The sequence below is a fragment of the Dreissena polymorpha genome, chromosome 6, assembly GCF_020536995.1.
Source record: "Dreissena polymorpha isolate Duluth1 chromosome 6, UMN_Dpol_1.0, whole genome shotgun sequence".
NCBI lineage: Eukaryota > Metazoa > Mollusca > Bivalvia > Myida > Dreissenidae > Dreissena > Dreissena polymorpha.
In genome coordinates, this window is record NC_068360.1 from 89,924,504 (window position 1) to 89,938,167 (window position 13,664).

At 34.5% G+C, this 13,664-nt stretch overlaps 1 protein-coding gene across 3 annotated transcripts in view; it reads right to left on the reverse strand.

The window, feature by feature from the left end:
• LOC127833575 (sodium leak channel NALCN-like) overlaps nt 1–13,664 on the reverse strand; it is a 100,584-nt gene that overhangs the window by 43,380 nt on the left and 43,540 nt on the right. For 2 of the 3 annotated variants that reach the window (XM_052358912.1, XM_052358911.1), the window contains exon 14: nt 10,618–10,770. In XM_052358912.1, the coding sequence (XP_052214872.1) occupies nt 10,618–10,770 (153 nt within the window). Of the gene's footprint in view, nt 1–7,034; nt 7,173–10,617; nt 10,771–13,664 lie in introns of all 3 variants that reach the window. The other variant, XM_052358913.1, reaches the window with a different exon arrangement.

Here is a 13,664-nt window from a genome sequence, read left to right on the forward strand (position 1 = left end):
TATCACATCAGAGGCTGTACCAACTATTTTTCTACATATTATTTTTTAGATACCAAATTAAGTTGCAAACTTCTTTTATTTCATGTCAGTGATACTTTTCTTGGCATAACACTAGTCCCTAAACGCCTGCAAAATGAAATGATAATGAAACAGAAATTGCAAGTCCTGCGATTACTGTTTCTCTTATTTGAGAATTGCAATATGTATTGGAGGAAGAAAAATGTTGCGTAATAATAATTAAACAGCTACAATCAAACTGTCTCTTGTTTATAATCAATAAAAGTGGTAATACATACTTAAACCTGTTAGTGATCAACTAAAGTTCACTTTATTTTAAACTTGAGACAATTTAAGTGTAATTTATTTGCTAAGGCTTCAGCTTTGATGTACTTTGTCAAGGTCATCTCACTTAAAAAAGCAAGAATTGCACAATACTTAAACAGCCCAAAATGACTATGGTGGGCCAATAGCAGTGAGCTGCAGTGAAAATATAACATTGTAATAATAATACATTTCATTCGGCTCAAGGAACACAGGGCTTATTATACACGTGCATTAAGTGTTTCTCAGACTAGCCTGCGCAGACTGCACAGGCTTATCCAGTTTGTTAAATGATTTTCTTTATACTAAACATTCTGAATGTTTAAATGTTTCTCTGATTATTCTGTGCAGACTGCACAGGCTAATATGGGACGACACTTCAGGCACATGCATTAAGCCCCAATTTCCCAGAGTGCAGTTCAGTTTGTTTGGTCATCAACAAAATTGGATAAAAATGAATGCTTGAACTGTTCTACACTAAATAAGCTACATGTACTGGTAGACTATAATTATAACTTTCCTCATACGCAATAGCTAAAAACACTAATCAACCTGAGATAAAAATGTGAAGCACATATTTGATTGTAAAAATATCTAACTTGTTTTATCCCACATACCCACTCTTGATTAAATTTGTATACCATTGCCGTGTAATAAATTATAGCCCAACATAATGATAATAGACCATGTGAGTGGAAATAAAAACACATTTTTTGGAAATTCCATAGCAGGTAACAAACAGTGGACCCTGATTTAAATGTTGTAACATAACCAAGAGTACTTAAAAGTCTATGTTTCTCAAACATTTTTATAAACTATTATACTCGTGTATTTGTTAATTTATAATTTCACAATTTGCGAATAAAGCGATCCTGTTTATCAATAGATTTGTACAAAATGCATTGAAGATCACAATTAAGAAGCATCAGGTTAACAATGTTAAACAAGTATTATTTGAATATATATCAGTATATGTGTTTTTGAACACCAAAATATTACACTGAGATATATTGTATATGACACCCATTTAGGGTAATGTAATTAAATGTCAATCAGAGAATGACAAACCACAGCATAAAAGTTATCCTCAATTTTCCATCTCAGTATTTACAAAGTCAGCTAACAGCTTCACTAAATAATACAACTTTTTTGGAAAACTGGGCTTAATGAATGCGCACAAAGAGTTGTCCAAGATAAGCCTGTGCAGTCCACACAGTCTAATCCAGGAGAATACTTTCCACCTCATCTTTATTTTTGCTGAGAAGAGACCTTCTTTTAGCAAAAATCCCATAAAGGTGGATATTGTCATCCCTGAATAACCTGTGCGGACTGCACAGGCTAATCTGGGATGACACTTTACACACATGCATTAAGCCTGCTTTTCCTGAATGAGTCTCAAATAATAACAGACAGGTTGGCCAGTGTAGTTCTAAAAGTAGATTTTCACATTAATTGTTCCCCTGTGCACTGTGTAAGTATTTTTTCACATCTCCCTTCTCGGAAAATGCTTAACACATTTTAAAATGTATGCTTATTAATTTAAATGCGCTCTTTTGAAATGAGTTGAAAAAAACACAATAAAAAGCCCTTTGGTAAAACAATATTTTAGAATGTTAATTTTCTGTCACTTTTGGTAAAATGTGGTTAAATTATTAACCATCTCATCCTGTTCAAAAAATGATTTTTTCTCTTTTGCAAAAAGTACGAAAGTAAAGTTATAAGCTAATCAGCTGTTCATATTTTTTGAAGACAGAACACAAAAGTAATACCTTAAAACCGAACATTGAATAAGTCTTATGGACAAAAAAACCACAACCTCCAATTTTACAAATGTTCTGTTTTCTTGAACTTTGCACATATTTTACACAGTTACGTGGATTTTGTTTTGGATTTTGTTTTTACATGTTTCCTTCATTATAACCCATACAATTTAGAATCTTACTGTAACAGATTGAAAGTTTTGGACTTACAGATAACGTTTTCACTTCAGTTACTTTATTAAATTTGATTTACAGTACAGCTCACGCAAAACAAACATATTCCGCGATCCGCGGAGTCAGACGCTAGCTTGTGTTCGCGGAGTCGACTCGGAATCGACTATCTGGTCGCCGAGTGGCCGCGTCTGTCCGCCGAGGCACTCCGCATCTCGTCTCCGCGACTCGCCTCGGCATGATGCCGAGTACTTTGTTGATGATGTCGAGTCATTCGGCGGACAATCGTATTCATTATAATTTACAATGTACATGTACCTCGGATAGAAATGGACTCCGAGTTTCGCATCATAAATTTTTTTACATGGAGCGTTACTACGTTGCGAAACAATTCACTACATAATATATTGACAATAAGGTTTTGCATCATTTGTCCAAATTTTCTCTATTAACTGTTTCTTAACCCTTTCCCTGATAAATGCGTATAATCCCGAGCCTATCTTTTACCACATACATTGAATTTTCCCGTCTCTATCCATTACCCGCTAGTCTCGTGTATTCCACTTTCAAATGCAAATTCTGATTAATACTGACGAGAAAAGTGCTCAAGAAAACTCATTAACACAGACATCCAACATTTTTCTAAAATATCAAATGAATTTCGGCATATGTTTCTAATAAAGATTTGATGAAATAGGTGTCCAATCGGGACAAGGGTAACACAAATAAATACATGTATATGCCCATGATATTTTCATGTCCAGTCTTAAACAAAAAGCGCGCGAAAATAGGCGTGGGTGAATTTATTGATACACAAAACTACGTAGCGCAGACAACATTGTAAAACTTCGTAGTGAATTTCCATTTGAGTACCGGGGTATCTCGCAAATGATTTTGACATTTTCCTGAATAAAATTAAAGTCAAAAACGCTGTATCATTTTCATATTTAAGTTCGTTCAATATTGCAACTATTACTTATTGTATCTGATTGCACACAAAGTGCCGTGTAAAGTTAATATTCTTTTACAACAACCAATAAACAGCGTCATTTATATTTAGATTTTATGCAACATGTTTAAGTCATTTTCTGAAAATTGGGAGAAAGGAAAAGCGATTTTTCGAAAATAAACCTACGTTTTTTTTTTCATTTAATTTGTCATAATTATTTATATTTTGTTTTGTCTGTGTATGTTTGATTGGTTCTCATTTGTTTTAAGCAAATCTTATGGAAAAAATATCGTAATGGTAAATGCCCCGTTTCCGAGATTATATACGAGAATTACTTCGATATGTTTACTGATAAATTATGGTTTTGACAGACGACACGTGCTTATCTAAAGTGTGTGTTTTTGTAATACACGGGATATTGGATTATCGGTGCTTGATTGAGCAATAAAACAAAGACGCAGTCGGCGGTTTTCAGAAGGCCTTTTGTACTGACCAACATAATAATTAATAGTGCACGTGCTTATCTAACATTAAGGGATAAAACACACGGGGGACTAGACACTTTGTGCTTGTTTGGGCCATAACCGGTGGTTATTTTCAGTAGCACACGTGTCCAGAAACTAACGAGTTCGGGTAATAAAGCACTGAGATTATGATCTGAAAACTGCATGGAGTCTGAAATGAAACAAAATGCCGACAAATCAAATGATTAACCGCCTAATGTTTCAGTATAAAAAAAATGCCGACAAATCAAAAGATTAACCGCCTAATGTTTCAGTATAAAATTCGATATTTTAAGGCGGGGTTCTCACTGCATTTCCTTTTGCATTCGCATACGCTTGTATTACTTGTTATATCCTCGTATTATTTGCACAGATTTATTAAAATAACCATGAAAATGCTCACGCTTTTCAGGCAGATAACGTGATATTACACCATACATCTTTATTTTTGCGCAATTTCTATGAGAACAGCAGATTTTCAAGTGTATTTAATTGTCACAATAATGATACTGTTTTGCGTCGCAATATTATTTTGGTAGTTTTATTTATGCCGAGTTTAATGTTTCTATATATTGCCCGATAATTTCGTTTATTAAATTTATATAAAGATGCAACATGTACTTGGCCATTTCTGAAAATCGGGACGAAGTGAAAGTAATCATTTTTAAATATAAACGAATATTTTTTTTAAAGTTTTTATTAAAATTGTCAACATTATTTATATTTGTTTTCTATGTGTATAGTTGTTTGGTTCTCATATGTATTTTCGCAAATCTTATGATACTCAATATGTTATTTTCGATGTTTAAAGCAAATCTTGTTTCCGAGATCACGTTCGGGATTAAACTGTGTAAGGTTCATTGATATGGTTATAATGGCCTACAAAATCATTATGTATGAAGTTCCGTATGCAGAGAAGCTGACCAAAGGTTTACACAATCACGCAGAAGTAAATATATCAACGTTTTATTTGTATCTGTTTCTAATAATCGTTTATGTAAAAAATATTTAACATGTGTTATAGTATATAATAAATATTTGTATTTTTTTGGCGAACCGCCGCGTGTAAAGACGCGGCGTGATGCCGCGGATCGATGCCGAGGCAGGAACAGACGCGGCGTAACTCAGCGAATTATCGCGGAGTGCCTCGGCATGATGCCGAGGGAATACTCGTTCTGGATGCGGAGTAATTTCGAAAACAAAAGAGTGTGTCCGCGGCGTAGCCGCTGATTTTGTTGGTTTTGCGTGAGCTGTACTGTATTTTGTATAGGATTCGCCTTCAAGGGGATGGTGTGTTGTGGATTTTTCTCTCAGTTTCCCCAGAAAATGGCCAACCTGCCTACACATCTCTTCTACCAAAAATACACAAAACCATAACATCTATACACAGACGATCAGTACACCAGACTTATTACTTAAAAAAACCTTCAGAATAAAGTGTCGTCCTCGATTAGCCAGCACAGACTTATCAAGGATGACAGTTTCCCCTTCTATGGTATTTTTAATGAAAAACAAATTGAAGTGGAAAGTGTTGTCCCTGATTAGCCTGTGCTGACTGCAAGGCTTATCTGGATCAATACCTTATGCATATGCCATTAACCCTGTTTCCGACACTAAAACTTAGTTTTTCTTAAAGCAAACTGTTTTGTTGTGACAATTACATGTAGCTAGAGTTACAACTGGCTAACAAGCAATAAGTCCCTTTCTAGAGCTCAATGAAATGGTCTCCTTGATAATTCTTTCATATCATTTGAGATATTAAAGTTGCCAAAATCATATTCAGATATAACTCGCACACTAAAATTACCTTGTAATAGAATGCAATTGTAAGTTGTACAGAAGAAACTGTACAAAAATATAACAATTATAGTCAAATAATGCCAATCTTGACTGATATAAATTTGGGACACACACAAAAAATTAATATAGTAAGAGGCTACATATTGACAACTGTACAATATTAACTAGAATCACAACAAAGTTCATTTATGTACTGATCAGGAATGTGAATTAACTTTGACAGGGAAACATGACCCCAATGATCCTCCTTACTTATGAACTGCCCCAAAAGTATTTTCATTAAGCCGCTTGCCATGTGTCCCCTATCTGTATCCATATTGTCATGAAGATGGTCAGACACAAGTGCTTGAACAAGTTTGTTTGTATCATTCATATAAGATTTCGGTGAATATGTTGTAGAAATATTTATAAAATAGATCTTAGAAATAATTACTAAAACTTGTTCATATTTCTGGGTGCAAGTATTTATTTTAATATACATAATATGTTTTTCCATGTTCATGTAAATCAACATCAAAAGTGACTACAAATATTGCTCATTATATCTGAGTAATTATTCTAAAGATAGGGGTTCTATTAATTATGCTTTTATTTTGTAGTCCACCTATCAATACAATGGCTTTATTTCTGTATTAAACCCTATTGAAAACAGAGCTCCACAGTCCGAGTCAGATGCCCCCCTATGATGATCCCCAAAACATGGCCTTGACATCCATCACTCAATCCTTTGATGACATATTGAACGGAATCCAATTGTACACATTTCACACTTTTTGTGACAGTGACCTTGACCTTTGATTAAGTGACCCCAATTTCAATAGAAGTCATCTGCTTCCCAAGGCCAATGCATATGGGATGTATCAAGCAAATCGGTCGATACATTGACGAGATATTGATCAGAAACAAACTCGTCTACCGACAGACTGACCAACCGACATCCAGAAAAACAATATACCCCCTCTTCTTCTAACAGGGCATAAAAATGCTTAGTTACTTTTTAATAAGTTACTTTACACACGCATATGGAAACATGTCAGTATTATTAAGTTGCTATACAATGGGGATCTGCTAAATGAGGTTGTGGAAACCGGCATATGGAAAAGCGCCTTCTTCTGGGAAAACTTTATGCATGTGCAGAGAGTGATGTTCCAAATTAATTAGGGATGACCATTTCTGCCTAAACTGGATTGTGTTTAGAAGAGACTTTCTTAAAACAAAAAAATTCATTAAAGCAGAAAGTGTTATCCATGATTAACGTGTGCAAACTGCATAGGAAAATCTGGGACTACATTTTATGCACATGCATTAAGACCAGTTTTCCCACAATGAGGCTCATTTTGAGGACATTTAGGTGAGCTTTCCATTCAAACTTTCCAATTCAATCAAAGCCCTGATCGGTACAAGAACTCCAGTACAACAACTCTGGTTCAACAACTCCTGTGCAACAACTATGGTACAACCATTAAGTGTCTGATATGACAATACTGGTATGACAATTTCAAAGTACTGGTGTACTGACTCTAGACTCACCAGTGTAGTGAAAAGGTGGTAAAATATAAAGTAAATAGCGACAAGCGGGGCGATATTCTCCCCGGTCATCCACATCGTGGTATGCATGACGTCTATCCAGCCCTTTTGTGTTTGGATTTGGAACATGGACATGAACGCCTGATCGGAGAGCAAGAGAAATGCAATGGTTTAAGGTTATCCATAAGGTTTTCAAAATTTCACAGCTGGTACACTATGGCTCCAACTCTTTTTGGAGATACAAGCTTTAAAATTTCACAGCTAGTAATCTCTGGCTCCTTATCCATTAAGTTATAAAATTTCACTGCTGATACTCTTAGAATCTTTTTGAAGATGTGTTAATAAACAAACCTGTGATACCTCTGAGGTGGTGTAAATAACTGGCAGTGTTTTTTTTATTTAAACATAAATTGTGAAGGTGATAAGGCTTTATATCTTTTTTAATGATAATATGCATTAGTTTTTTAATGCAGACAATAAGAGTGTCATTTATATAAAAGAAATTCTGCCACAAATGTACAGAAACATGTAATCACAACCCATTTCAAAATGTGAGGACCTTCATAAGTTGTGACAAGGTGGTGTTTGCAACAGCTGTTTTATACAGATCTGTAGCTGTAATTATTATGAGAAACACTGCAAAAAACATGAATTTAATATTAACATGAAGTTATTAAAATAACACTTAAATTGCATTAATTAATGCACCCTTTTCATCATAAAAACCATCTTCATCTTCCCACACTCTATTCACTTATTTCACTTGGAATAAAGAACATTAAAAATACCTGCCTTTAATAAAATTTTCTACAAAGGGCTAGAATAAACCTGCAAATGCTACGAATGTGAACAAAACCAGCAGTGTTAACTATCAATTAACTCTATTAAAGAACACACTAATGACACAAGCGCCATAGAAGCATCAACAGGTTTACAGCTTATTGTGCATAAGTATTATTATTTTATAACTAAACAACAAGAGCACTGCATAACGGGTGCCCCAACACTCGGCTGCGAAAGCTTGTAAGGTTGTTTTTTTTTTTTTTTTTTTAGAGCTCACAGTAACCTTGACCTTTGACCTAGTGACCCAAAACTGGGTGTGGCGTGTAGAACTCATCAAGGTGCATCTACATATGAAGTTTCAAAGTTGTAGGCAGAGCTCTTTGATTTTAGAGCCAACGTTAAGGTTTTAGCACGACGCCTACGGCGGATGGCTGATGACCAGCTGGCTATGACAATACCTCGGATTTACTCTGAAAACAGCTGAGCTAAAAATGCCGGGTCAAGAGGTGGGAAAATGAAGATTTTCTGTGCCAGGAACGGAGCGATGTTTGCCAACAAACCCTTCATATTTCATGCACATGACACAGTGTTACGCGAGACGACCATTACAACGTTATAAAAAAAAACAGTATGCGGTAATGTGTCAGTAAGCATTCTGATGCATAGACAGTGCAGAGGAGGGTTTAGTTTCAAACACCTTTGACAACTGAGCAGATGTAGCAATATATATGTATAAGTATGTGTGTTTGGTATTAACACCAGGATGCATTGATCAGTAGCCAAGCAGTTGAATACTGGAACAGAGAAATACCCAGGAAAGTATATTTCTTCCGATGAAACCAGTAGAGAACTAATAAAAATCCTCTTAGTATTATACCAGAAAAATAAGGATTTTTGTTGGGGTGTAGAAATGTAAACAAATAAAATTTATTGACAACTCTTGTTTGTCCCAGTATTCAAACATGCTGTTAGTATCAACCATGTCCAGTTGGATGTCACATGGCTTCATAATAACATAAGTGTTTGAAATGACCACAATAATCTTTAGCTCTACATTATCGCTTTACCATTTAATATACATATTTTGACGCATTTGTAGTCCCTTAGAAAGTTAAATCCTTTCTAACTAGATTTAAGTTTTAAAGGCTTTATTTCCAACCCTTACATACTGATGAGCAGCAAAAAGCATAAAATCTGAACAGTCTGTGAGTTACTCAATGCTGTTCTGGTTTTATGCTGTTTGCATATACACTTAAACACCATTATTTCAAACACCGATAATCCGAAGTCACCGTTATTTCGAAGTATTTTTCGGGTCCCGAGTTTGGTTCCTCTTTGTTTAATGTAAAATTTCATTGTTAATCCGAACTTCGTTAAACCGAAGAAATCGTTAATTCGAAGTGATTCAGTCGGTCCCAACAATATAATTCGCACCTAATTATCAATCTTTAATCCGAAGTCAAAACTGCAAAATACTGAGCGTAATTTCACACCTTTGTCGTGGCGCGTCAAAAGCCGATAATTACACCTTTGTCATCTGCGCGAACGCCGGTGGTCAGAGAGACATCGCGTATTAGTTAAAAAAATGTTAATTCATTTCCGAGAATGTATTCATATGTATGTATGTCTGAACATTTGTGATATTCTTTACATTTTATATGTTGTGTAATTAGACAAAAATAGAAACAAGAAAAAGAATCGTTTATTCCTCCGTTTGTTACAAGTGGAAATCTATTGCTATTTTTTTTTTTTTCAGAATCAAAGAAGTCTTCAGTCAAATGTTTATTTCGAATTATCGTTAATCCGAAGTTTTTTTAACGGTCCCGACGACTTCGAAATAACGGTGTTGAAGTGTAGCTATTTTCACTTTGCTTTTAAGTGGGAAAGTGTTATATTCCTGTTTGTTAATGGCATCCAAATTTGAAATGAGCATTTGTGTATGCTTAACAACAGACATTTTCAATTTATATTTATTGTTTTCTAACTCCACTGCAGGCTCTGCAGTCATTGTTTAAAGACTTAGCATACGATCTACGATCACAACAAATAGACTCTGGTGACATTTTAAAATTATTTGCTATTCATCTAATACACATGTGCAATTTTGTGTGAGATTAACTTTTGTTTTCATGATCATCCAGTAGAATTATTCAATAGACTATAGGATTTTTGTAATATCAGTGACTTGTTCAGAAACATCTACATTTTCCATATATAATGAACACTATAGAAGAATACCACCGAGTTGACCTCAGTGCCAGCAGCTTAAGTTAATATCTGTATAATTGTGTTCATTTGAAACACCTGTTATTATTTCACCAAATATGGGAGGGAAAAAATATGGCCACCATAAGATAATAGTGCCATAGCAACCAATCTCCATAGCAACCATACCGTCATTCTGCAATTAATGAAATATTAGTGGGAGCCATACAAAATCTGGAACCAGTCTTATGCTGGAAACCATTAAAATGATGGGAACCAGACTACCATTATAATGAAATAAATTTGAAATCTTGAAATTACACACATTATCTGTAGGGAAGCTATGATTTTGCTAATATCCATCTTACTTAAGGTAACCAGTCTAAGTCGGTTACCAGCATATTGCTGGATTCCAGATCAGTTCCGGGAACCAGATAGTCTGGAACCAGTCTAATGCTGGAAACCAGTAAGAAGCTGGAAACCAGCTTAATAATTGAATACATTTATGCTCCACTCAACTTGTGTGCCTTTTTCCAGTATACTGCTGGTTTCCAGATCAGTTCCGGGAACCAGAATCCAAATAGTCTGGCCAACTCACCACATTAACAACTTGATGGTATAGCAGAAAGTATATGCGTATAGGGTATATGAAATATACCCCATACGCATTTTTATCAGCATTTTCCAAAGTATCTGTCACAACATCTATCCATCCTTCCTGGGTAAGAATTTGAAACATGGACATAAATGCCTGAAAAGGTGAAATTCAGAAATATTAGACACTATCATTAGCTGTGAGCGATAAAGCTGACGAATTAATAACAGTAAATATAGAGTTACACCATTTCCTGAAATAAAAGGTTCATTCAAAGTAATACAAGGCATGTATTGCATTTATTTTTTATAAGAGCATGAACTTATGGTAAACATTTTTTTGCACGGTCCTGTTGGTAGGTAATGGGGCATTTTTCATTAGTACTTAGTACAGAAGTTAAAAAAACACAACTGTAAAAGTCTAGAATTAAAAGGCAATAATGAATCAGTTCATCATATACCATGACACAAGTAACAAAGATTTCTTTAATACCTTTTTAACAGCCTTAAGCTTAGTTAACATTTTATTTGGGGAAAAGCAGGCATTTTTTATTATGACAAATAATGTGCAACCGCGCGTTTGAATTGTTAGAAAAATGTCGAATCTGTGTGGGGACTTCATATTACAATTGCGCAGTTGCACTTTACTGAAAAAATACTTATTTGTTTAAAAAGATCATGATACAGTGTACCTATAGAAAACTCATATAAATGAGCTGGCTCTTCACTTTATCCCATTAAAAATGGTGGAATATTTAAAAAGGCATCATTAAAAACGTTAACTGGGTCGCGTTTTATTCTCCCAACACAGATCTTAAAAAGTCACGTGGTATAGGAATTGGAAAGCAATAGCCTAGTGTGTAATTCTCAACATAGCAAATTCAACCACCTTGAAATTATGCCAACTTTTGACATTTGAGAAAACGATGACTTAAGTACTTTCTGATCCATTTTTGTTCGCAAAATACTAAAATAATTGTTCACAAAATCATAAGAAGATGCTTCGGGCATATAACATAAATCAAACAGCAGGAGACTTAAGAGTTGTGCAATTTTACAAAAAACAAGAGGGCCTGAAAGGCCCAAAGTAGCTCACCTGAGATAAAAAGAAATGACCTGTTCTTTGCAGCCCAAGATATCAAATGGAACAAATGTTCTAACCAAGTATCATGAAGAATGAACAACAAATGGCCCCTTGGCGGCAATGTTTTTTTAACAGACCTGAACTATTTTATAACTCTTCCAAGATATGTCCAAATTTCATGAAGATTGGGGAAAAAATGTGTCTTCTAGACTGTTCACTATATACATATAAAGAAAACTGCCCCACTCTCTGACGGCCATGTTTTTTACTGATCATGACCATTTTCAAACTCGTCCGAGACATCCACATAACTAATGTTTTGACAAAATTTCATGATGATTAGGCAAAACATGTGACTTCTAGAGTGTTCACAAGCTTTTTTACGATATAAATATAAGGAAAAAGACCCCCCCCCCCAGGCGGCCATGTATTTTTCACCAATCCAAACCATTATCAAACTCAACTGTCCTATACAGGTGTGGTAGAGCGGTCTTCTTCGCTTACGCAAATGAACCGGTCACAGGACGGTTACAAGTTATGTAACTTTGTGAGCACTTATGTAATGCGGAAATATTTATTTGACGAACTCTTATTTCCGGTCAGGATGACTATACTGACTGGTTGTAATTCAATTAACTAAAGGCGTTCAGTCAGAGTCGCCTAAATACACTCAAAGAATTTATTTATAAGTGAAAACCAAGGCAGCTTTGACAAAAATAACTAATTTTTATTCCAAGAACTTGGAAAATGAAAAACAATGACAGAAAATTAAGAACAGGTACAAGCCAAGTCTAAAGAATCTAAGTATTGTTACAAAAAATGAACAACATACAGCAAATACCTTAATGAATGTAAAAAGAAGTTCAAAAGCTGTCAAAAAAACTGATATAAATATAAGTTACTGTTAGTCTAGAAAGTGCTTCAAAAATCTAGTTTACAAAATAGGTCTAATTTAATCTAAAGAACAATATTGATGGAGAGTAGGAAACTTCAGTGAATCAAATGTAAAAATAAGAAAAATTTACTAAAGTTATTGAAACAGAATAGAGTCTTTCTTATTTAGAAAATGCCAAATAGAAATAATCAAAATAATAAGAATAATTCAGAAAATGATGCCAAAATGTCTTGATGCTAGTGTTAAAAAATAATTTAGAGTTTCATTATTTCAAAATTCCAACCTTTTTCAAGAGCTGTTAACTTTTCAAGAAAGCCTCAAGAGGTGTTTAAATCAGCCAAAACAGCTTATTTTATACAGTTCAGAATAGATCAATGGCAGAGTAGTCAATTTTCCCTCAGAACAGTGCATTCATCAATGATCAATATCTTTCAATTTCCAGAGCAGAACTAAAAATAGATTACTGAACCAGGTTAAACAAGACTATTGCCAAGCAATAAAAGTTCCCTACCGGCTCCACCATTGTCAGAAATTCCACCATTGTCAGAATTGTTTTTGTATTTGTTGCCATAGCAACCAGAATTTTTGACGTAGGAACAAAATGAAATGACGTGCATAATGTCCATGTTGCCATCTATCCATGTTCCAAGTTGCATGAAAAAATATTAAAAACTTTTAAAGTTATCGCAGGATCCAGAAAAAAACATTTTCAGCAGTATTTCTAGTCTATTTGTTGCCATAGCAACTAGAATTTTTGACGTAGGAACAAAATGAAATGATGTGCATAATGTCCATATTGCCATCTATCCATTTTTCAAGTTTCATGAAAAAATATTAAGAACTTTTAAAGTCATCGCAGGATCCAGAAAAAATCACCATTTTCAGCAGTATTTCAAGTCTATTTGTTGCCATAGCAACCACAATTTTTGACGTAGGGACAAAATGAAATGACGTGCATAATGTTCATATATCCATCTATTCACATTTCAAGTTTCATGAAAATATATTAAGAACTTTTAAAGTTATCGCAGGATCCAGAAAAAACACCATTTTCAGCAGTATTTCTAGTCTA